Source organism: Dunckerocampus dactyliophorus, chromosome 3 (assembly GCF_027744805.1).
Source record: "Dunckerocampus dactyliophorus isolate RoL2022-P2 chromosome 3, RoL_Ddac_1.1, whole genome shotgun sequence".
Lineage (NCBI taxonomy): Eukaryota > Metazoa > Chordata > Actinopteri > Syngnathiformes > Syngnathidae > Dunckerocampus > Dunckerocampus dactyliophorus.
Window position 1 is genome coordinate 21,535,799 of NC_072821.1, and position 25,520 is coordinate 21,561,318.

At 42.6% G+C, this 25,520-nt stretch overlaps 1 protein-coding gene across 2 annotated transcripts; it reads right to left on the bottom strand.

The window, feature by feature from the left end:
- Window positions 1–230: 230 nt before the first annotated feature.
- On the bottom strand, window positions 231–25,150 carry dhodh (dihydroorotate dehydrogenase). 2 transcript variants are annotated; one of them, XM_054771739.1, is made up of 9 exons: window positions 25,091–25,150; window positions 18,654–18,866; window positions 18,388–18,587; window positions 14,099–14,181; window positions 13,740–13,927; window positions 8,105–8,218; window positions 6,163–6,316; window positions 5,939–6,098; window positions 231–1,862 (listed from the first exon to the last, which is right to left on the bottom strand). In XM_054771739.1, exons 1-9 carry the CDS (start codon window positions 25,106–25,108, stop codon window positions 1,790–1,792), a joined length of 1,203 nt encoding a protein of 400 aa, XP_054627714.1. In that variant the 5' UTR covers window positions 25,109–25,150; the 3' UTR covers window positions 231–1,789. The 2 variants fall into 2 exon arrangements, with proteins under 2 accessions (XP_054627714.1, XP_054627715.1); XM_054771740.1 differs by having other exon boundaries at window positions 18,654–18,863; window positions 25,091–25,138.
- Between the last annotated feature and the right edge of the window lie 370 nt (window positions 25,151–25,520).

Here is a 25,520-nt window from a genome sequence, read left to right on the forward strand (position 1 = left end):
ACTGCAGCGTTGTCCTGTTGAAAAACCCAGCTGTTACCACACAGACGAAGGCCCTCAGTCATGAGGGATGCCCGCTGCAACATCTGCACGTACAGTAAGCATAAAATTGCTAAATGAACTAAAATACAAATATAAGGCAATCAAAAGACGCATTCATGACTTGTATTATTCTTCACTGGTCAGTAGGTGTCAGTAATGTTACTGTAATGCTCGGTGAGACACACAAGCAGCAGACTTGGCCTCCGGAACAACAGGCTTTTATTGCAAGTTTGAATTATTTCAAAACTGGCACAATAATCCCGAACACGAGCCACTCTTGTGGTGGTAAATCACGCCACACTAAAACTCGACTCTGACACCCTGATGTCATTTCCTGTCCAACAAGGGAACACATTTACAGTAAGACACACGAGTACAAGGCTTATTTGTGTCTTTAATGGCTTATTTTCTGTTATTATGTCTACTATATTGGGTAATAGGACTGTAAAGGTGACTAGGCATGCAACCAATTAACCACAATAAACAAGGGATTAGTGTATTTAGACAATAGAATCACCAGTGTATTTTTTTATTGATTACATTGCAGTGTGATTGAATCATTCTTCATTTGGAAAGACACCAACACAAATACAAGGCCAAAATAAACAAACCTTTAGGATATCAGAAAAATATTTTCTTCACGTTTGTGTGCATGAGATGACAGACATGCAGCACTGCCCCGAAAATCAGCCAATGAGAGCATGAAGCGTCAGAAGGTGTCACACAGTGTACTTTTTTTTTTTTAATCAACTTTATTAAACAAGTGCACCGACTTGACGCATTACGCTATATGGAATTTCTTCCGTAATACGATGCAAAAACTTTACATAAATTCTTTACGTTCAGTGGAATTTACGTAAAAGGAGGTTTATGTTATGCGAGGTACTAGTGTATCAGTTTGGGTAAACTGTAACTGTGTGCAGTTTGCACGTTCTCTCTGTGCTTATGTGGGTTCTATTTCTATGTTGTGCTCACTGAAGTGAATAGTGGTCTGTATGTTTCAGCACTGAGACAGGCTGGTGACCAGCACAGGGTCTAACATTTGCTCTAACATTGATACACTCTAAACAATTATTTTTACAGACCACAGTGGGCTAGTTTTTGTACCTGACAGTTTTGACTGCCAACTTGCAATCTTCCTCAGCGTGGTCACGTGATGGTCCTGTGGCATGTCATGTCAGCTGAAACATCATTGGGACAGAGGACAACAAACACCACCGATGGCAATTGAGATTTGGAAACGTGCCCATAGGAGCATAAACCGGGACAAGGGGCCTTTGCACTCTCTCACACCTGGGATGTGGTCCTAAAGAAGTCGGACAGCGGATGGAGCTTTCGCCCTGTCTTCCCTGGCAGGAAGTCAGTGACAACAGGAACGTCACGTGACCACTCTGAAGAAGACTGCAAGTGGGCAGTCAAAACTGTCAGGTACAAAAAAACTAGCCAAGTCTGGTCTGTAAAAAGAACTGTTTAGAATGTACTGAGCGTTATTTGGGATGGGCTCCAGCTTCCTAGTGACTCTGAACAGATAAATGAACATGATACCAGGCAGTATGTCATATTATTTATTTACACATATGCATGTGTAAAAACAAGTAGTAAGGCTAAAGTGTGTAGAGTTAAAGCACTCTGCTGATTGCTGTTACACTGTAACAAAAGATAGACCAAAACATCTTTAGTATTATTTGCAGTCCAAGTCAAGTTGAGGACGGAAGAAGGACGTCTTAACAGTCCATGTCAGAAGGCTTCGCTAGTTAGCGGTCGTATGTGCTCCTCTGTGATCTGCTCCAATGGCCTCAGAAACACTCCTAAATCCTTGTTCTCTGTTCAAAGAAAAGCCAATGAGTTTATATTTACGTTGACAATACAATTGACATTACAAGACAATAACGCTCTTACACACACACACATTAGGTACACCTAATTCAATTTAAGAGCTCTATCAAAAGCTTTGCCTATACAGTTCCCCTATTATGCAAAAGTGACTTTTTAATGATGGTATTAGAGGAATGTGTGTCCCTAGAGCCTGTTTAGGACCACCAAACATGAGAAAAAGCTACCATGCCTATGTTTTTTGCTTGACTTTTGAGAGAAGAGGCGCTGTAATGAATGCTTTTGAAATTCAGGTTGATGACATCATAGACAAAAACCCTGTTGGATGTCGGAGACAAGTGTGGACCAACACAGCTCATTAGCATTAAAGCTGCAGACACACAAAACTACACGTCACCATTACGGCTAACTAAAATTACTTTTAAACTGTGTAAATTCCAGTATCAAGGCTAGATTTTGGGCATACATTTGATTATATAATATAGGACCTTTAAAAAAAAAAAGCTGAGAAGTGTGTAGTGTTGCACTGCTTCATAGTGGGAAGTGTTTTTAATATTTTCAATACCTCATCAAATGTAGAATTGATCGACTGCACAAGCAATAGGGTGTGAGCATCTCTGAAGGGTATGTGGCAACTCTGCTGCTGACATTTTAACATGGCATTCTGCCTGTGAATATTGTCATTCATCCAAGTCATTATATTTGCAGCGCATTGAATCTATCGCCACTGGACTGTTCAGGTTCTCTTAGAAGACGCTTCGCCTCTCATCCAAGCAGGCTTCATCAGTTCATGCTCAATGACTAGGTGGAACAAACACTAGTTTGTGTCATAGCAAACGAATAGCACAGGCACAAGATGCGTTCACGGATATCGGGTCATTACACTATTTTTTTGGCAAAGACCCCTGCGACCCGAAACCCACCAGTTGAGAATTACTGCTCTAAAGCAGGGGTCCCCAACCACCAGGCCGCAGCCCAGTTCGGCACTCACCCACGGACTGGTGCGGGGCGGGGAAACTTTCAGGTACACTAGGTCCCCAACTTACGAACATCCGACTAACGACCACTCGCGGATACGAACACAAACCGACTGGTCTATATTTTATTTTATTTTGTCTTGTAGTCGCTCAATCAGTATTTATACTGCTACTGTACATGCTTGACCAGTAGAGGGCACTGTGACACTGCTAATGGGACCAACAGAGGAAGAGTTAGGCGCTGGGGAGATAAAACTAAATGGAAAGCTAAATTATACAACCCGGACAGAGCATGTGATTAAAGTTTATGAAGAGTTAATAGGCCTGCTTAATTCTACACCACCCACAGAACACTACCTCTTTTAGAAGAGTCTAACGAAGACGACGATTTGTCCTTTTTTTTTAATATCTCCTCCTTTTCCACCACAACGACGTATGCTCAACCAGTCCTCTTCAAAGGTAAATAACATTTATCATTACGTATTATTATATCACTTTTATTATTATTGTTTTTTTCATCAATTATCCTCGTTTAATATTACAACTGCATCTAAACTCATATTTACATACATACACATATACTGTATATGTATACACGTACATGTAGTACCTATATCATTGGTAATATTACCTTTTCCCCTACTTAAGAACAATTCGACATAAGAACGGTCGTCTGGAACCAATTGTGTTCGTAAGTTGGGGACTTAGTGTACAAATGATAATGAAAAAAAAAACACATACAAAAAACTACATTTAACTTTATGTAAATGTGTATACATTTTGGAAATATGGGCTATTATTTTATTCAAAAAACTAATAACGACTTTTGTCTGAGTACTAATCTGTCTGTCCTACTTTAATGCTAAAAGTCAATGATTGATACAACATTTTGGTAAAATAAGCATAACCTAGACCCTTTTACCATTCATATAAACCAAATGATACCAAATGATCAGTGCAGTCGGGGAGGAAGAGCCTCACCAGTCAAGATGAAAAATTTTAAAAAGACAAATAATGAGGACATCAAATAAATATTAATATTTGTCCATTGAACTGTATTCTAAATTTATTTTATGTAAGACTATCGTTTAACATTTTCTTAAGTAAAAATCTCTGAATCTGTACATTTCCAGATCAAATACAGGGCAGAAACCCAAGATGAGGCTGCCACCAGCGTTTCTTCTCAGCTAAAGCCCCGGTCACACCGCCCGAACTTTGCTGTAGCGTCCCTGGAGCGGAGAAAAAAAAATCATCACCGCTTGTAACCGCGCACAAAATGGGAAAAAAAAAAATAGAAAACACGGGCGTTGTCCTAGCGGTGCACCACTGAAGCCGCCGTTGCTTTAGTGTTGGTTTAACGGTAGCGAACGTTGGTTTAGCGGAGACGCGAGCGTCAATAGAGCGGCGTTCTGTGCATGCGGGCTGGTGGCACTCTCATGACTTGCTGGAAGGCTCGTGGATCCTCATTCGCAGTCCCACAGTGCCCTCTAGTCTGTCTCTGCAAACACAACAACTGTCTGACCCACACAACTCTGTCTCTCCTTCTTCTCTGTCTTCTCCTTCTGTCAACAGCTTGTTGCAATCTGAGAAGGTTCTGATTCTGCTGCTGGACTAGTGCACCAATCATAGCAAGTCTCTCAGCATCCATGGTAGTACAGTTTTACTGTAACTTTGAGCAAATTCGATATAACTGAGGTCTGCACTCAACGGCTATTCCAAATGAGCTCCTGGTCCATTGCTCCCTGTATTTATAACAAAATTATGCTCCGCCTCCGACACCTCCATACCAACGGCAAACCAAAGTTCATCACTGCAATGGATTGCTGCTTCATCGCTGCTTCAACGCCTGACACCGTTCCAGCAATCCCGTGTCCGCTCATAATACGCTTACAGCCGCTCCAACTAAGTTTGTGCAACGTTTAATCACCGCCCGGGCAAAGCTGGCGAAGCAGCAGTGGTCCAGCATTCAAGATTGGCGTAGCGGACCCAAGCGTCCACGAACTTCCGTCTAGCAGCGCCAAACTTTGACTGGGCATTGTTGGAGCGGTGATGAACTTTGCCGTAGCGGAAAATTGCCCACTCCTCACCGCTGGCAATATTTTGTGCAGCTCAAAACCTTCCGAGCGGTAGGAGGGACCATCAGCGGTGGCCGAGCGTATATGACGTTGCCTTAACGGGGGCCAACTTCTGTTAAACGGTGGTGCGCGTTTACGAGCGGTGATGAATTTTTTCACCGCTCCAGGGACGCTACAGCAAAGTTTGGGTGGTGCAACCGGGGCTTTAGTATAGAAGCCCGGCCTTCCATCTGGAGTTGGATCAATTTGTGTTTGTCAGCATAATATAATGTTGCAGAAACATTTATTATTAACTATGACCTTCTCCAGCCTGTGTAATGTCTTTAATATAAGTGTGACATCATTATTCGTGCTAATTGGACATTAAAATACATAGAAATGTAATACGAGAGGCACTTGCTGTACTCGCATCATCTTGAGGAGTGGGACGTGAGCTGGTGCTTGTCCATATAGAGATGAAAAGCCAATGTTTTTTTTGGGAGACCAACAAATCAAGTGAAAGATTTTTTTAATGCTCTGCTGAATGAATGAATGAAAAAATTTGACTGGCAAAATGTAGGACTTATACCCAAGCTCACCAAGAGGTGATCAGACTTTTACATCAAAGTATCAGAGCTCTTCCTAGAGAAGAATGGGGTGCATGTACTTCATATACAGATAAAAACACAAATGTTTTCAGTTAATAAAAAAATAGGACTAAGTAGTATTTGAAAACAATAGGGAGTTATTCTCTTCTTTTTCTTGTCTATGCAGTATGTTTATGATGAGCAGCCGTCTGAGGGAAAACTTATGCTCAGGATGAAAATGAGTTTGACACGCCTGCATTAGTTTGTGACAGTCTATCCAATGTAAAGGCTCTCTCTCTTGCTGATGGAAGCAAAACTCCACTAAAAAATCATGAATATTCTCATGCTTCTATGGATGAATATTCATGTCAGGGGCCACACAGGAACTGCACCAGCATGTTTGGAGATGATAGCATCATAGCAGTTATCACATCAGAATAATACTCACTTCAGAAGGTGTTCCAATTCCCGCTTTATCTTGGTGACGACAGGTGGACCCTGGTATGCAAAAGCTGTATAAATCTGAACTAGTGATGCACCAGCACGGATTTTTTCCATTGCATCCTGTCCACTGGCCACACCGCCAATTCCAATAATTGCTACTTTACCTAGAAGAACACGATGATCACAGATCTGTGTGATGTATTGGCTGCAACTTGCAGAGGAAAATACCTTTGGTGAGGCTGTACATTTCTCTGACTGCATTTGTGGCGATATCTTTGAGAGGATGCCCACTAAGTCCTCCAGCCTCACACCTATGAGGATCTTGTAGCATTTCTGGCCGGCACACAGTGGTGTTGGACACCATTAAGCCATCCACTCCAAGCTGGGAACACAAAATGCACAAGTGAGTGTGTGGCGGGAGTGACAAACATGCTTCTCTCTGACGTACGTGGCTAACTTAGCCATCTGGACTTTCATGGACCTCTAATGTGAAGTCCACCGCCCAAAAATAGGAGTGCTGTAAAAATATTTGCCATTTCCATTTAGGTTTGTCTTTTATTCGCTCCGTTGAACAAAGAACACTGCTGTGTACTTTCTAAAACCAACCTGCTCAAGTACGGCTAAGGTCACAGTGAGAGGAAGGGCAACGCTATTTTACTCAGCTTTGGTTAGCCTGCAACAAGGAACTAAAATGTAGTTGAAAAAAGGAAACATCTTGAAGGACAATCTTACAACCAAACTGAATGCAATGCAAGATTCAATGCTACACTGTGAATCCCTCGCAAAAAGTGCTTTTATTTTTCCATTTTGGATGAATCTTTTTTTTGGTGACTGTGAAAAATTAGAGCAGGAGTCGAGAACCTATGGCCTGCGAGCCACACATGGCTCTTGATGTCTGCATCTGGCTCTCACACGTTTCTTAAGACTATATATTTTTTTCTTTTCTTTTCTTTTCTTTTTTTGCTGACAGTTTAAAATACATTCAAAATATAAAACATTATAATGTATTTTACAGTAATCCATCTATCCATTTTCTGCTGAAATGCGAATGCCAACTGTCATTCCGATAGTTTTCGGGTAGACGCCAAAACACGATTATAGTTGGATAATGCGGTAGCCTACTGGGTCATTGAGAGATCAAAAAGAAAACTTCCCGCCTAGCTAATTCTGCAGCTAGCGCAAGCACTTTTGACAAAGAAGATGGCAAAAAGAAAGAAAGATGAGGAATACCGTACATTTCAGCACGAATGGACGGAGGAATTTGTCTTCGTAGAGAGAGCGGGTTTGGTGGCACGTCTAACATGCAGGTCATAGATGAAACAATCAAATACGAAGCGGCACTTTGACACACGCCATGCTCCATTTGCATCTAAATATACAGTGGGGGACAGTCGGAACCATTATTAAAAAGAATAAATGCAGAGACTTACTGTATTCTAAAATTGTTGGTCTTGCCTAAAAATACACACATTTAGTTGTATTCAGTGTTCAAAAAATATTATATGGCTCTCACAGAAATGCATTTAAAAAAATGTCGCTTTTGTGGCTCTCTTAGCAAAAAAGGTTCCCAACACCTGAATTAAAATTGTTCATGTGTATAGTATATCACAGTTGTAATGCTAGGTTGAAAACGAAGGGAGCTCTTACAATTGTGCCATTAGTTCTGTGCCTGTTAACATTCTGGTTCAGAAGTTGCTTGGTGATGTAGCTTACATCATCTATACCTGTCAACCCTCCTGTTTTCCACAGGGAAACTCTTCTTTCCCATCATAACTCTTGTTTTAATAGTTTTCTGTATTTTTCCCCATATTTTTATTGTCATAAAAAAATCAAATAAAAAATCCTCTCCGATACTGATAGAACAGCACAGCTTCCGGTCTGCTTGGCAACATGAATCTGTTAATGCTAGGCCTTCCAAATAAAAGCACGCTAGCAAAATAACAAAGTTGCCCCAGATTAGGCAGCGAGGTCTTTTAACCAGCATCTGGTTAAAAGACCAGAATTTCTCTAAATTGCCGGAATATTTTATTTATTTTCAAATGCAAATGTTAACAGGTATGATGTAATTTCATGCTGATATAACTTAATGCAGTTGTTCATTCAGTTTCACTGGGTTGTTGTTGAGATTTTAAGAGTAAAAAGGGTATCAGATTAAAATCTAACTTCTCACCTCAATAACAACATCAGCAATGTCCTTTTTGTCCTGGGCAGTGAGGTCAGGAGCGATTTTGACCAGGACAGGAGGCTTGTGTTCCCCCTGCAGTCCATCCCGCTCCTTCAACACCTACAATTCATTATATGACAACATATGTTAATAGCATGCAATAACCGGTCAGCAGCAGGCAACTGATGACTGTTGTCAACAGTCAAAAAGAGTAGTTTTAGGTTTAACAAGTTGAAAATGTGTTTTATAAAGCTAAAATGTGCAAGGGGTGTGCTTTAGATGTGTCAGTTGTAAACTGCAAACATTTCCTTCCTATAAGCACAGCTCCAGACTGCAACGAAATGGTCACATTTTGTGACTAAAATTTGAGACATACATTTTTTCATCTACTCCAGCTAAAAGTACATGTCCCGTATTGAGTTGACAAGGGCGCACAATTTTCTTTGTGTGCTGGCACGCAGCCCCGCACAGTTTACACATACGTCACACCTGTTTATGACCAATTTACACATTGGCACGCAAAATTACATACCACTGTGGGGACTAAATGTGTGAAAGTAGAAACTAGGCTTTAGCCTATCGATGCTAGCGTGTGTAATCGCTCACCTTTCAATCTGATTGCTGTTGGACTTTCCTGGCATCTTTGTTTACACACTTTTCCTGTCATTCTGCCTTACTGGCGGCAGCTAGCTAGCTAGTTTTGCGCACAGCCTCTGGTCTTTGGACTCCAAATGTGTCGTTATTTTTTTTTTAACCATAGTGAAATTTTGTCTTTAAAACATACCAGCAATGCAGTTAGTTTGGAGCTTGTTTTTGTCCCACGGGGAAGCTACAATTGGCTATCACGTTCATAGGGTACACACCAACTTACTTTTAAATTGTCACCTAACGACCTTGCTCTCGTTATCATTATAATAATGGCTTCCAACGTTACTGGCATGGCAAGGAAATTCCACCTGAGATGTTTTCCACATGGCACAGTGGAGGCGCGCCATCATGTGCTGGGGTACTTTTTCCTTCAATTGAACAATGGAGCTTCAGGTTGTGCAGGGGCGTTACACAACAGCTGGCTATGTGGAGACGTTGCAGGGGGTATCCCACATGACTAAAGGCCCTCGTCTGTGCGGTAATGACTTGCTTTTCAACAGGACAATGCGACAGTTCACAATGCCCGCCTGACAAAAGACTTCTTCCAGACTTCTTCTCACTCTTTTGAACCATCCTGCTTGTTCCCCTGATGTAAATCCAATTGAGAACATTTGGGGATGGATGGTAAGGGAAGTTTAGAAAAATGGACATCAGTTCCAGACAGAAGATGCCCTCCATGAAGCCATCTTCACCACCTGGAGCAACATTCCCACTAGCTTCCTGGAAAGACTGGCATCAAGTATGCCCAAACCAATTTTTCAGGTGATTAACTAGAATGGCACAGCTCCACAGAGTCCTTTTTTTGAACATTCCATTCCATTCCATTTCATTTTTCTCCGCTTATCCGGGTCCGGGTTGCGGGGGCAGCAGTCTCAGTAGGGAAGCCCAGACTTCCCAGTCCCCGACCACCTCCTCCAGCTCCACCGGGAGGACACCAAGGCGTTCCCAGGCCAGCTGTGAGACATAATCCCTCCAGCGTGTCCTAGGTCTTCCCCGGGGCCTTCTCCCGGCTGGGCATGCCCGAAACACCTCACCAGGGAGCCGTCCGGGAGGCATCCGGACTAGATGCCCGAGCCACCTCAGCTGGCTCCTCTTGATGTGAAGGAGCAGCGGCTCTACTCTGAGCTCCTCCCGGATAACCGAGCTCCTCACCCTGTCTCTTAGGGTGAGTCCCGCTACCCTACGAAGAAAACTCATTTCAGCCGCTTGTATCCGCGATCTCGTTCTTTCGGTCATGACCCAAAGCTCATGACCATAGGTGAGGGTGGGAACATAGATCGAACAGTAAATTGAGAGCTTTGCCTTCCGGCTCAGCTCTCTCTTCACCACGATGGTCTGGTACAGCAACAGCATTACTGCAGACGCTGCGCCTATCCGCCTATCGACCTCACGCTCCAACCTTCCCTCACTCGTGAACAAGACCCCGAGATACTTGAACTCCTCCACCTGGGGCAGGACCTCATTCCCAACCCGGAGGGAGCAATCCACCCTTTTCCGACTAAGAACCATGGCCTCGGATTTAGAGGTGCTGAGTCCCATCCCAGAAGCTTCACACTCAGATGCAAACCGTCCCAGTAAACGCTGCAGGTCACAGCCCGATGAGGCCATCAGGACCACATCGTCTGCAAATAGCAGAGATGAGATCTTAGTGCCCCCGAACTGGACTCCCTTGACACCTTGGCTGCGCCTAGAAATTCTGTCCATGAAAATTATAAACAGAATCGGTGACAAAGGGCAGCCTTGGCGGAGGCCAACGTTCACCGGAAACACGCTTGACTTACTACTGGCAATGCGAACCAGGCTCCTGCTCCGGTTGTACAAGGACTGAATGGCAGGTAGTAGCGCGCCACCAATCCCATACTCCCGGAGCACCCCCCACAGGACACCGCGAGGGACATGGTTGAATGCCTTTTCCAGGTCCACAAAGCACATGTAGACCGGTTGGGCAAACTCCCAAGTACCCTCCAGGACCCTTGCAAGGGTGTAGAGCTGGTCCAGTGTTCTGCGAGCAGGATGAAAACCACACTCTACCTCCTATAGCCGAGGTTCGATTAACGGTCGTAACCTTCTCTCCAGCACCATGGAATAGACTTTCCCAGGGAGGCTGAGGAGTGTGATCCCCCAATAGTTGAAACACACCCTCCGGTCACCCTTCTTGAAAAGGGGACCACCACCCCACTCTGCCAATCCAGAGGTACCGTTCCCGACTTCCACGCAATGTTGAAGAGACGTGTCAGCCAAGACAGTCCCGCAACATCCAGAGCCTTAAGGAATTCAGGGCGAAACTCGTCCACCCCTGGAGCTTTGCCACTGGGGAGCATTTTGACTACCCCAGATACCTCAGCCACGGTGATGGAACTGTCCGCGTTCGTATCCTCAGTCTCTGCTTCCTCTATGGAAGGTATGTCAGTGGGATTGAGAAGAGCCTCAAAGTATTTCTTCCACCGCCCAACTACAGTATATCCTCAGTCGAGGTCAGCAGGCCCCCGTCCCCACTGTAAACAGTGTGGACCGGGCACTGCTTCCCCTTTCTGAGGCGCCGGACGGTTTGCCAGAACCTCTTCAAGGCCGACCGAAAGTCGTGTTCCATGGCCTCACCGAACTCCTCCCACACCCGAGTTTTTGCCTCGACCACCGCCGAAGCCGCGTGCCGCTTGGCCTGCCGGTACCCGTCAGCTGCTTCAGGAGTCCCACAAGCCATCCATGCTCGATAGGACTCCTTCTTCAGCTTGACGGCAGCCCTGACCTCTGGTGTCCACTATCGGGTTCGGGGCTTTCCGCCACGACTGGCACCGACCACCTTGCGGCCGCAGCTCCGATCGGCTGCCTCAGCAATGGAGGCACGGAATAGAGCCCATTCAGATTCGATATCCTCATCCTCCCCCGGGATGCAGGAGAAGCTCTGCCATAGGTGAGAGCTAAAGACTCGACGAACAGGAGACTCTGCCAAACGTTCCCAGCACACCCTCACTACACGTTTGGGTCTCCTGGGTCTGTCCGGCATCCTCCCCCGCCATCTAATCCAACTCATCACCAGGTGGTGATCAGTTGACAGCTCAGCCCCTCTCTTTACCCGTGTGTCCAAAACATGCGGACGCAGGTCTGATGATACAACTACAAAGTCGATCATAGACCTGCGGCCTAGGGTGTCCTGGTGCCAAGTGCACTTATGGACATCCTTATGTTGGAACATGGTGTTTGTGATGGACAAACTGTGGTTCGCACAGAAGTCCAACAACATCACACCGCACGGGTTCAGAATGGGGAGGCCGTTCCTCCCAATCACGTCCCTCCAGGTCACACTGTCATTGCCCACATGGGAGTTGAAGTCTCCCAGTAAAACGACAGAGTGACCAGTTGGGGTGCTCTCCAGCACCCCTCTGATGGACTCCAGGAAGGCTGGGTACTCTGAACTGCCGTTTGGCGAGTATGCACAAACGACAGTCAGGACCCTTTCCCCAACCCGAAGGCGTAGGGAAATGACCCTCTCGTTCACCGGGGATGACTCCAACACAGAGGCACCGAGCCGGGGGGGCTATTAATAAGCCCACACCAGCTCGCCGCCTCTCCCCTGCAGCAACTCCAGAGTAGAACAAGGTACAGCCGCTCTCGAGGAGTTTGGATCTAGAACCCAAACCGTGGGTCGAGGTGAGTCCGACTATATCTAGTCGGAATGTCTCAACCTCTCCCACAAGTTCGGGCTCCTTCCCCGCCAGAGAAGTGTCCCAAGAACCAGATTTGGCCGCCAAAGACCAGGTCGCCTAGGTGCCCGCCCTCGACCGCCTCCCAAAACGCAATGCACCGGACCCTTATGCTTGCCCCCGCAGGTGGTGGGTCTACGGGGGGGAGATCCCGTGTGGCTTCTTCGGGCTGAGCCCGGCCGGGTCCCACGGGTGAAAGCCCGACCACCAGACGCTCGCCTGCGAGCCCCTGCCCCAGGCCTGGCTCCAGGGTGAGGCCCCGGTATCCCACTTCCGGGCGAGGTGCGGTCTCTCGTGTGTCTTCTGAACTTTTTTTGAACATTTTATTTCTATTTTAGGGGGTGTTCAGGTTTTTATTTTTTTTTAGCTATGGTCCTCAACTTTTGATCAGCTGATGAACAGCCTTTTTCACTTACATAGTTCTGCTTAGTTGCTGGCTCATTTAAGGAAAGAGTTTGGCTTCTCAAAACAATATGCGCTCAAAGGAGTAATACATTTGCATCATAAAAATGCCTCCTCAAAAAAAAATCAGGCTTTACAAATCGCTCTGCATTATATTTGTCTCCCGCCGTGTCCCTGTGCACTGTCGCTTCTCCAGTCATGAGTATGTGATCTGCGATGGAGCGCCGCTGCCATCTTGATTATGTGTGTTCCACAGCTGAAGAAGATGCAAGCATCTTAATCACATACACACGAATGGAGAGGTGACGGTGCACAGGGACACGGCGGGAGACAAATATAACGCCAAGTGATTTGTGAGGTCTGATTTTTTTTGAGGAGGCATTTTTATGATGCAAATGTATTACTCCTTTGAGCGCATATTGTTTTGAGAAGCCAAACTCTTTCCTTAAATAAGCCAGCAACTAAGCACCACTACGTTCCTCGTCATGGAAATCCGACTAACTGGACTGGACTCACGGGACCAAATTTTGGGGGTTCACTGCTGATGGGGATGTCATACAACTTCATGTCAAAAAAATCCAAACTCTCTCTTTAAGTTAGGGGCCACCGTGCTCCTTGCAAAAAGTGAGTCTGGAGCCCTGTATAAGAAAAGAAGGGCTATATTGTGTGCACATCTTCTCAGTAAGCTTTATCGGCTTGTTCCCTGTTTTGTTAAACCTGGACATCATAATAAATCTGGCATTTGAACACGAGTCAGTTTGCTTGGTATAAACTTATGAATAGACTACGTATCAGGAGAAAATGAATTCATTCAATCTGTATAGTCAGTCAGTTTCCAGGAGCCTTGGTAGAATTCATTAATTGTACATAATCTTTTATTTTAAACATACCGTACGCAGGAGCTGGTAGAGCTCAGCTTTGCCTTGTAAGCTGCGGAGACCTGGTGTATTGGGACTGCTGACATTTACCACCAGGTAGTCAGCCAGTGGGCCCAGCACTCTCATCCCTTCAGAATAATCCGACTTTGCATCCTGGGACTGCTTGTTCTTCCCCAGGTTGATGCCCAGGGGAAGGCCAGCTATAAATGCATGAATACGCACATGCACACAGAAAAGACAGAACAAGACAAACAGACTGCATCATCAGACACCTGACTCAACTAGGACACAGACTGTTAATGAGGTCAAAGAAGTAAAAGCAGAAAGGAGAAAGGTTTCGTCATTAAAAATATTGAGACAAACAAACAAACCTTTCGTTTGCTCCTGCTGAGCTGCCTCCCGCACCTTCAGCCGTCGCTGTGCTTCGAGTAGACCACAGCTGTTGAAGCCATATCTAAAGAGGACACATAGAACTACCGTCAACACCGCTTATGAATTATGTAGTTAAGTGGTTCCTGGACAACGCAATACAATGCAGTCAACGTATAGAAGGTTTAACAAAACATATTTTTAAAATATGCACTTGGCGAGCCAAGACATAGATCCAACAGCCTAACTTGTTTAAACAATCCAGAGGATTGTAATAATCCTGTAAAGCTTGTTGGAGTTATCACGATTGTAGAAGCTACGTTATGGAAATTAAACCAGATAAGCACATTAAATTATTTGAATGCTAAAAAAAATAAGCAATTATTTAAATCAAAGTATTCTCATATCATGCATTTGAGTAACGAACCAGCAAACTATAAAGCTTCCGGACTCAGTCAAGGTAATAAAATACTTATTACCCAGACTACTTGGAGTAGGAGGCATTATCTCTGAACCTAATGTGACTTTGTGGCTTGATGGTGTAGGGCTTTTCGGAGTAGCTCAGTAAAATGGATATACCTATTTAGCATGTTGGCATCCTGTGTGGAATGTGTCGTTAGGCAATCCGTATTGAAAACGCGGTACTATCGGTTCTATGCATGTGCATGCATGCACGTCCGTCCAGTTTTTCGGCACTTAAATGTTAGGCATGTGTAATCTTCGCCAATGTTTTTCAACCTTTTTTGAGTCAAGGCACAGTTTTTTTAATTGAAAAAATTATGGAAAATGTTAACAAATGAACTCTGTAGCCTATATTGACAATTTAAAGTCGTTCAGTGTCAGTATCGTGATCAAATAAACACAAAGAATAAGTATTTTACAATCATTCACATTTCTACTCAGTTTGAAACCTGGGCCTGTTTGGATGAACACAGAGCTGATATCCTGGCAGAAATTTAAGAAAGACACACACAAAGCTCTTCCTCAGCCGCTCTCAGTATCTCTCTATCTCTCTGTTTTTGTTTTTTATAGCAGTCAGGCTTGAAAAGCTCACCTTACACAGATATGTTGTGGAAAATGGGAGCAATGTCAAAATAGCTTTGTTTCCCAGAATGGGGGCCCTCTTGCCCTTTTGGCGGTAGCCAACCAAAAACGGACCAAAGGTAGATCAGCAAAGCTTAGCTTTACACCAGGATTTTGTCTCAGTTCAGTTAGTTGGTTGTGCTCCTGTAAAGTCATGTCCTCTCCACCAACTGATGCTGAGCTATATTGGTCCCCAATCCTGTCAAGGCATTCAGTTGAGGCTGAAGAGAAATAAAATGACATCTTCTCCACAATAGTTTTTAAATTATATTATTGCACAGTATGCACATGTCTTTTTTGATGCAGCAGATAAAATTGGTATATTTGAAAATGCTTTTTTTTCCCATATCCATATACAATTACTTTGTTGTACTATTTTTGTTATACTATTCTTTACCAATGATTAAATCAGTCAGGGTGGGGATAGACAACTTAGTACCCCTTGAATCTTCATTCATCTTACATGGTGGACAATTATATGCATTCAACTTTGCAGGAGCTGCTTAGGGACATCTGTTTGAGCATGATTTGGTACATGAATGTACACTGTAGGGCTACACAGTGGACGTGTCGTTAGCATGTTGGCCTCACAGTCAGGATGCGATCGAGGGTGTGAATCTCTGTTGGGCATCTCTGTCAGGAGTTTACATATTGTCCATCCACTTACATATTGTCCATGCATTCACTTCCTTCCACATTCCACAATCCACACAAATATGCATGTTAGGTTAATTTAATATTATAAATTGTCCATAGCTGTGAATGTGAGTGTGAATGCTTGGGGTCCTATATGTGCCATGCGATTGGCTGGTGACCAATCCAGTGTGTACCCGACCTCTCCCCTGAAGTCAGCTGGGATAGGCTCCAACTGTTAGCAATCTGTTGCTTTATTGAATGAACATCTCTTGACTTGGGTGTGATTTGGAGCCCTGTGAGGACCACATCATTCATTCGTGCCATCTGATCCATCTCGTCAATGAAGTTTTTAATTTGCTCCTTGATATTCTCCTTTGCTTCTTTCTCTTCCTCAAAGGTGGTGCGAAAGTCAGCATTGTCCTTCAATAGTGCCTTGATATCATCCTGTAGAATGTTGATATCATTGCATAGTGCTCTGTTTTCTTCCCTGGGGTCTTTAGCATCCTTAAGATCAGGACCTGAGGCAGCTTCCATATGGTTTGTAGCCTCCTTGAGAGCAGTGCGCAAGGCAGCGTTATCTTCCAATAATGCCCTAATATCATCCTGCAGAACCCTAACATCCTTGCATATTGCTGTATTTTCTTTGCGGTTTATCGCGTCCTGAAGAGCAGAGCGCAAGGCAGCATTGTCATTCAGCAGTACCTTAATGTCGTCCTGCAGAGCCTTGATATCTTCCATAGGGTATTTAACCTCCTTAAGAGCAGCGCTCAGGTCTGTAGTTTCATCTTGCAACTTCTTGACTTCTTTTCTTAGTATTTTGATATACTTGTTTTGTGCTCTATTTTCTTCAGACTGTATCTCTGCAGTTGAATGCAGCTTCTCAATTGCTCGCATTATTTGTGGTAGAGTGATCTCTCTACTCTCCAAGTGACTAGCGAAGGTTTTGTTGAACTTTTTGGTAGCATTTTTCCACTCTAGGTATCCTGGAAAATTTAGGTATCTTGACTCCACTTCGAATTCAGAGCCAGAATCGTTTTCCTCCGCAAGTTCAGAGCCAGAATCATTTTCCTTTGTGTTTGACATTGTTGCTAAGCAACCTCTTTGAACTTCAGCAGTTCGCTAGTTAGCTAGACTTGCTAGCAGGTATCGATACTTGTATCTGTACCTCTCGACTAGCCAAGTTAAAGTTGGGGGATTCAGCAAGCAGCACTGATCTTGTGTTCATGAAGTATCGTCAGGAAAGCACCAAAATACTTAAAATTTCCAGTATCATCAACAGAGCTCCTGTTATACACGTCCTTCCCCGTCAAGGAAAAAAAAAAAAGATGAGAAGAAACCTGCACCCATCCATCCATCCATCCATTTTCTATGCCGCTTCTCCTCTTTAGGGACGCGGGGGTATGCTGGAGCCTATCTCATCTGCCTTCGGGCGACAGGCGGGGTACACTCTGGACTGGAATTCTGCCCATCATATGTGAAACATGAGCACAAATCTTGCCCTTTTCTAAAGAACTAAAAACAGTTAGCATGAGGGTGCTAACGATGCACGTCATGGGACACACCTGTATGAACTATAAAGCCCTCTAAAAAAACCTCCAACAACATTTTATCGTTTGATATACATGCTGTGATTGTGCAGTAACAGGTACATGTTAACATGCAATACTTTCAGTCTTTTGCTGGATTTTGATAATTTTTTAAATTACTGGAACTTTTTTCCTGGGTGCATTGATTTCAGATCTAGCTCTACTTCTTTCAACAACAGCAGTATGTCAAGCATGTGTCTGTTTGCTACTACTAATCATGGCACACCTTATCTTCTTGAGCCTGAATATACGGAGGATGAGCTACAGGTTTTAGAAGCTGAGGCTGCAAGAAGAGAGAGTGAAACTTCATAGCAGATGGGGGGCAAGTCATTACACCGGCATGGCTTGGTGGTAGAAATGGGTTCCTGGGAGCGTCACGTTTGATTTTTCCCATGCCAACAGAAATGGAGTGTTTCTGCTGCACTGAGTGGCATACAGTGTTCTCATAGATGGCTTTGTGTGTACGGCGAGGAGTTCATTGCTCCAAGAGATTCCAAGAAGAATTGATAAGACGACCCAGACTAGCTGGACCAGGCGGACAACCGTACATCGAGTAAGTCACCATGATATCGATTGTGATACACGGAGCACATAGCAAATTATATCACAACACAGTCCATCTAGCCGTATATAAAAAAAAAACATGGAACGTGGGCTAGTGCTTAATAATAAGTAGGGGTGTAACGGTACACTAAAATGTGAACGGTTCGGTTCAGTTTCTTGAAGTGTTCAGATCGGTTAATTTTCAGTACAAAAAAGGCTCCCACATGCTAACAGTTTTTCTCTCTGTAGAATGTGCAGAAAAGAGAAAGACACGTGTGGTCATGTTTCACATAAGTATTGTGGATGATGGGCAAAATAAAAAAAAAGTGTAATTTTTCTTTAACATGTTGTGAGGACCTCTGGACTTCTTATAAAGGAATATTTTGTCAAGAGATGGCCAAGGGCCAGCAGATAGCATGATGGGAAAGTTAGTGGCAACCAACCTGTTGATGATGGCATGGTCTGCTGCCAGTCGAAACACACGCGGTTTGGGATTCCCCTCTTGTGGTTTTGGCGTGATGGTTCCAACTTCGACAAAGCCAAAGCCCACCTTGTACAAACCATCCACTGCCTCTCCATGCTTATCAAAGCCTGCCGCAATCCCAACAGGGTTTTTGAACTTTAGGCCCAAGACGTTTACCTCCTATAAACACCAGAACAGAGTTACAGAGGACACTGTATTCTCTATAAGTGAGACCGATGCACTCACCAGTGACTTGGGGTCCTGGTAGCGGTTGAGAGGAACCAAACCCAGACTGATCATTTTCACCGCTAACAAGTGGGCTGTCTCGGCCCCCACAGCCCTTTGTAGCAGGGGCATCAGCTGGTTGGCATAGAAACGTTCATCTCCCACCGTTGTGAGGTACGAGGCAAAGAGGAGGCTGCCTGAGCCGATGACCTTCACCGCCTCTTTTAGCTGCTTCTGTTCAGACACACAAGATGGTACTGCTAGTAATTTAACGACATGTTTATTATTGTGGTTGTAGTTTTCTGCACTACATCATACTGAAAGTGGAAGTAATATTTTTGAAAAAATGTGACAGTCTAGTAATACACACACTTGAAAATATGATGGTACTATATTAGAAACCAAGTTAATGCCATGTGTTAATAATTTTTGTATATCCACTTATTCATTCTTTTATTTTATTTTTTTATAAATCTGCATAGTGTCCACGGTTGTATTCCTTCTTCACGTTGGTATAAGGAAGACAATCAATGTTAACAATCTTACAACCAAAGTCTAGGGGGGTTGCCCAGTACACTGTTTTCCAAATTATTATGCAAATGATATTTTTCTCTGATTTTGCTACATAGTCAATATAAATTACAGTCATCTTACATTTCAAGTCATCACCTTTAGAGTACAATTTTAATGTTATTGAGCAAACCTCCCAATGATAACAGTATTTTTTTCCAAAAAGAAAAACTTAAATGCACCGTTCCACATTATTATGCACAACAGAGTTTCAAAGCATTTCACTGGTTAATAGCCGAAAATGGTCATTTGTTGAATTTGCAGCATAAGGTCATATTTACTGAAAGCAAAAGCTATTTAATCACTAACATTTTAACAGAGCAAGTTACATGTTAACATAAGATCCCTTCTTTGACATAACCTTCACAATTCTTACATTGAACTTGTGAGTTTTTGGAACGTTTCTGCTTGAATTTCTTTGCAAGATGTCAGCATAGCCTCCCACAGCTGCTGTTTTGTTGTGATCTGTGATCTGCCTCCCACCCTCAAATTTTTTGCTTGACAATGCTCCATAGGTTCTGAATTGGGTTGAGGTCAGGGGGAAAAAAGGGGACCCACACCATGAGTTTCTCTCCTTTTATGCCAGCCAATGACAGAGAGGTAGGTATTCTAGAAGAAAGAATCCCAAATTCCCGGCCAGTGGAGGAAGGGAATGGAAGTATAGACAGGAATCCCAGCTCCATATTCCTCACTGAGGTAACAAAAGAGGTAATAATTTATACTGTCAACATATGTAAAGAAAAACAAAACAAAGAAAAACTGATTGTAATGAAATTGAAATAAAATTTAAAAAAAGGTCATTTATGAGGTCGCAGAACCACTGATGTACATCAGTAACGTATCATTTCAGACTGGCACATTTCCAAACAAAATTAAAATAGTTAAAGTAGTTCCTATTTTCAAAACTAGACTAACTAAACTAGACTAACTAAACTAACTAAACATAAAATCACAAACTACCAACCAGTTTCTTTATTGCCACAATTTTCTAAAATCATCGAGAACCTATTCAACAATAGGATAGATAAATTTATAAATAACAATGAATTACTTGAGGAAAGCCAATATAGATACAGAACTAACCTTTCAACACCAATGGCACTAATTGAAATAACTCGGGAAATTACCAATGCTATAGACCGCATAGATTGCGCAGCGCAAGTATTAATGGATTTAACAAGAGTTTGATACAATTAACCGCAACATCTTAATTAATGAACTTGAACAGTATGGTATCAGAGGATCTGTTTTGAACTGGTTAAAAAGCTAATTAGAAAATAGGATGCAATATGTGAAGCTAGGAGAATATACATCTGATTGCCTAAGTATATCTTGTGGCATATCCCAGGGGTCAATACTAGGACCAAACCTGTTTAACCTATATATAAATGACATCTGTAAATTTATGAAAAAACTGAAGCTAGTACTATTTGCAGATGATACTACTGCATTTTGTTCTGGTGGAAGCACGCGAGCTAAGTCACAGATGAAATAACCATACTAAAAAAATGGTTTGATAAAAACAGATTATCCATGAACTTAAGTTAAACTAAAATAATGGTATTTGGTAATAGCAGAAAGGACAATCATGCACAAATACAAATAGGTGGCGTGGACATTGACATGGTGAGAGAAAATAAATTGCTCGGTGTTACAATACAGTAGATGACAAAATTAGTTGGAAACCCCACATTAAGAATATACAACATAAACTGGCAAGAAATACTTCAATACTGAATAAAGATAAATTTGAAATGAACCAAATATCACTCCATACTCTCTAATGTTCTATATGGTATTACCATATTTAACTTATTGTGTAGAGATATGGAGAACTAATTATAAAAGTACACTCCACTCGCTAACCCATCCATCCATTTTCTATACCGCTTATCCTCATTAGGGTCGCGTGGGTACGCTATGCTAAAGCCAATCCCTCTTGACTTCAGGCTGGTCACCTGCCAATCGCAGGGCACATATAGACAAACAATCATTCACACTCACATTCACACCTATGGACAATTTAGAATCCCCTATTAACCTAACATGCATGCTTTTGGAATGTGGGAGGAAACCAAAGTACCTGGAGAAAACCCACACACACACGGGGAGAACATGCCAACTCCGCACAGAGATGCCCAAGCGGCGATTCGAACCCAGGTCTTCCCCATCTCCTGACTGTGTGTGGCCAACATGCTAACCACTCGGCCACCGTGCAGCCAACTCACTAACCGTGTTACAAAAAAAGAGCAGTTAGGATAATGCATAATCCACAATGCAGCTTATTGAGAACATACAAACCCTTTATTTGTAAAATCACATTTATTAAAATTTGCTCATCTGGTAAACTTCCAAACAGCTAAAATTATGCATAAAGCAAACAATAACCTGCTCCCCAAAAACATTATACAATTCTTTTCAACAAGGGAGGAGAAACATGACCTTAGGGTAAAACTAAATTTAAAACTTATATTAAACTTATTAAACTCATATACACGAACAACGCAAAAAACCTTCAGCATATCAGTATGTGGAATTAAATGGTGGAATGGATTGAGTAAAGAACTCAAAAAATGCACTAAAATGAGCCATTTTATGAAACAGTACAAGCAATTGATGTTTACAAAGTACAAGGAAAAAGAATCATGAGCCAAAAAAGATTTATCCGTGCGATGCCAATTCAAATGCCAACTGCACTACTCTTCATTTCTTATCACTACTGGAAAATTACATTGTCTGTATTCATTCATGATCCAACTGTGTTACTGTCACCTGTTTATTACATGTATGTATTATGATTGCTGTATGAATTATTTATTGTGAAAAAAACGTGACAATTACATTACCACATTGTTACATTGCCTCATTATTTGCATTATGTATTCACTGGTAAAGACTACATTTGGAATACAGGAAGCCAATAAACGTGTTGCAATTGATTTGAAACAGATCGAGGGTAGGATTAAATGAGCTTTGCTTCTTCCTACTCCTTTTGGACATGTAGAACTGTGAACTGTACTATGTGATGTATTACACTGTAACCTGTATGCATGTTTAAATAAAATTAAACTATTACCATTCTTTGCATCATGAGGTGGTGCATTGTCATCCATGAAGGTAATTTTGCTCCAGAAGGTACGGTTCTATTGTACCATGGAAGAAAGTGGTCAGTCAGAAACTCTACATACTTTGCTGATGTCATTTTTACACCTTCAATGACCATAAAGGGCCTACCAGCTCTCACCCAATGATTCCGATCCAAAACATGACTCAGTCACCTCCTTGCTGACATCACAACCTAGTTGAGATATGCTGGCCATACTCTGCTTCAGGGGTCACCAACCCGTTGATCACATTTTGACCACTGAACATGCCCATACACCTCACCGCCCTCCAGGCACGCAACCTGCAAGCTCTCGCCAGGAGCCCAGTCCCCAAAACCCGAGCGAAGGTATCAGCGCACGTACACAGGATCGCCTCACCACAAAAGCATGTAGCAGTTACGTGAGGGAGAGAGAGTGAGTGACAGAGCGCAGTGAGGTGCTTGTGTACACAACAGTAGTTATTGCACGGTAATATGGCTCAATATCTGCCTTTGCTACATCAAAATTAAGGCACAAATATAACTCCATAGACGTGCACCTCCCAAAAAATCTTCGAGCTGCGGCTCATTAGGGCTATGCTGCGTTGACCTGTCTCTCTCTCTCTTCACCAGCCCTTACCAGTACCCCAACTCCACCTTGCTGGCATCCGAGTGGGAGTGAAGCTCTCTGCCCATTGCTGATGCATCCACGGGCTACTTTCATCTCATCAGTCTGTAAAACTTTTGAAAATCTGTCTTCAGATATTTCTTGGCCAAGTCATAGCCTTTCAACTTGTGTGTCTTGTTCAGTGGTGGTTCAGCCTTTCTTACCTTGGCCATGTCTCTGAGCACCGAACACCATGTACCGTACTTCTGGACACTCCAGGTAGATTACAGTTCTGGATTATGACAGCACTGGAGGATAAGGGGTTCCTGGGAGCTTCACGTTTGATTTTTCTCAAATATTTGGCAGTTAATTTGCATGTTTTTCTCTCGACACGTTTCTTGTGACGCTTTTGTGCACTTGCAACACAGCATTTAATGGTTCTGTGGTCACGTCCTAATATCTTGGCAATTTTAAGAGTGCTGCATCCCGATGAAAGATGTTTTACAGTTCTTGACATTTCCGAGTCTGTTAAACCTCTTTTCTGGCCCATTTTGCCAGAGGTAAAGAAGCTGCCTAATAATTGTGCACAACTAATAAACAGTGTTAATCTCCTAAGGCCACATCCCCCCTCAGCACACACATGCACATCACCTGGTATGCTTAAACCCAATAGGCATTCAAGTTTATTCAGCTTGGGGTTGGAAAATTTGCATAAAAATTAGAATACGGTCAAAATACCGACTTGCCTAATAATTGTGCACACAATGTATGTATGTATGTATATATATATATATATATATATATATATATATATATAACATTTAACATATATCTTAAATATATCTATTTTTTGTAGGCATATATGGGGGGTATAGATCTTGCGCAGGTTCACTGCTTTTGGTCTCAAAATGGTTGGTGACCACTGCTCTACTTCATCCATCCGGACCACGCATGGTTGCATGACTCTCATCGGTAAACAGGATTGTTTGAAAATTAATCTTCATGTATTTGTTGGCCCATTGCAACCGTTTCTGCTTGTGTGTATTGGTAAGAGCTGGCCAAGTAGAAGGTTTATGCATAACTGCAAGCCTCTGGAGGATCCTACACCTTGAGGTTCATGGGACTTCAGGAGGCACCAGCAGCTTCAAATACCTGTTTGCTACTTTGTAATGGCTTTTTAGCAGGTGCTCTCTTGGTTAGATAAATTTGTCTGGGAGAAACCTTTCTCATTACGGCTTTATCAGTCATATGAATTAGCCACAAATTTCTTCACCATACGAAATATTTTGTGAATTATTGACTGTTTTCTTTCCTTGTCCAAGGCATTGCAATATTTGACACTTTTTTTGTCCACAGAGATCCTTTTTCTTTCCCATATTGCTTGAAATCTGTGGCATGCTTAATAATGTGGAACATCATTTTTAAGTCGTTTTCTTTTAATTGGGCTCACCTGGCTAACTAGTTATGACAGTTTTCTGACATTGACGTCAGTAATCTCAAGAGGAGTCTCAAGACATCCATGAACTTAATTGAATAACCAAAAAATATGTTTATGATACTAAAATAATTTGCGTAATAATTTGGAACACAGTGTAGTGAATACAGCAGAGATACATTTACAACATACAACATTTATGTGCAGGTATGTGTATACTCATACCTATTTATGCGAGTTATTGAAAAAGGTAAGTGTGTCATACATCGGTGCAGTGATACAACACAAACTACAACAAAAATATATATTAAACACATTGTTAAATGAATATTGTAGACACTAGCATTGCAAAAGTTGTCATTTTGCACATACTGTACTCTTATAGCTCATTTCATAGTACAGTCCATTATATTACGACATGTGTTTGCTGTACAGCATGTGCTGTAGTTTCTAGTTTGCTAGGTCACAACAGTTAACGATATACTATAGTTAGTCCATTATAGCTACAGGTCTGACTTCAGTGAGTGCTGTACGCTTCCAGATAAGGATAATGATAACGAACAGGAACATGACTAACGCACCAAATACTACTTAGCGTTGTTTTGGTATTCAAGCTATAGCCCAGCGTCTTTCACTTCCGGTTTTGTTTAGGCGAAACCACCGAGTGCACTAATTTAGCCACCTTCAGAGCAAACGGCAAGACGTTAGTTCGTGTTCTTGGTGAAAGTCTACCGCTAAAGACAAAATAAAGCGTAATCATTTACCTTGAAATGTGCCGCCATGAGTCCGCTCTGACTTTGATTGAATGGAAGGACACATTTCCTAACGCGTCACACACTTCTGAGCATGCGCATTACATTACAGTATGAGTCCTGAAATGTGTTCATTCATGTTGATAATAATACGCCTGGAATGTCATTTTACCAACGGCTCGATCAGTATGTATAAATAACGTTTTATCTACGGCACTACTATTAAAATCAGTTAACTGCTTTCTTATACCAAACACCACAAACCCTTCGTCACCTGGATTACACGTAAAAAAAAGACTAGCATTTGCATATCTTCACCATCAGATGTCACTTGCACAGCTCCTGAAAATGTTGCCACGACTAACGTGATTCAGGAACATGCCCCTAGATGGCAGCAGATGCTCCGGTTATCATTTTTCTTATGTATTATTCAGTTTATACA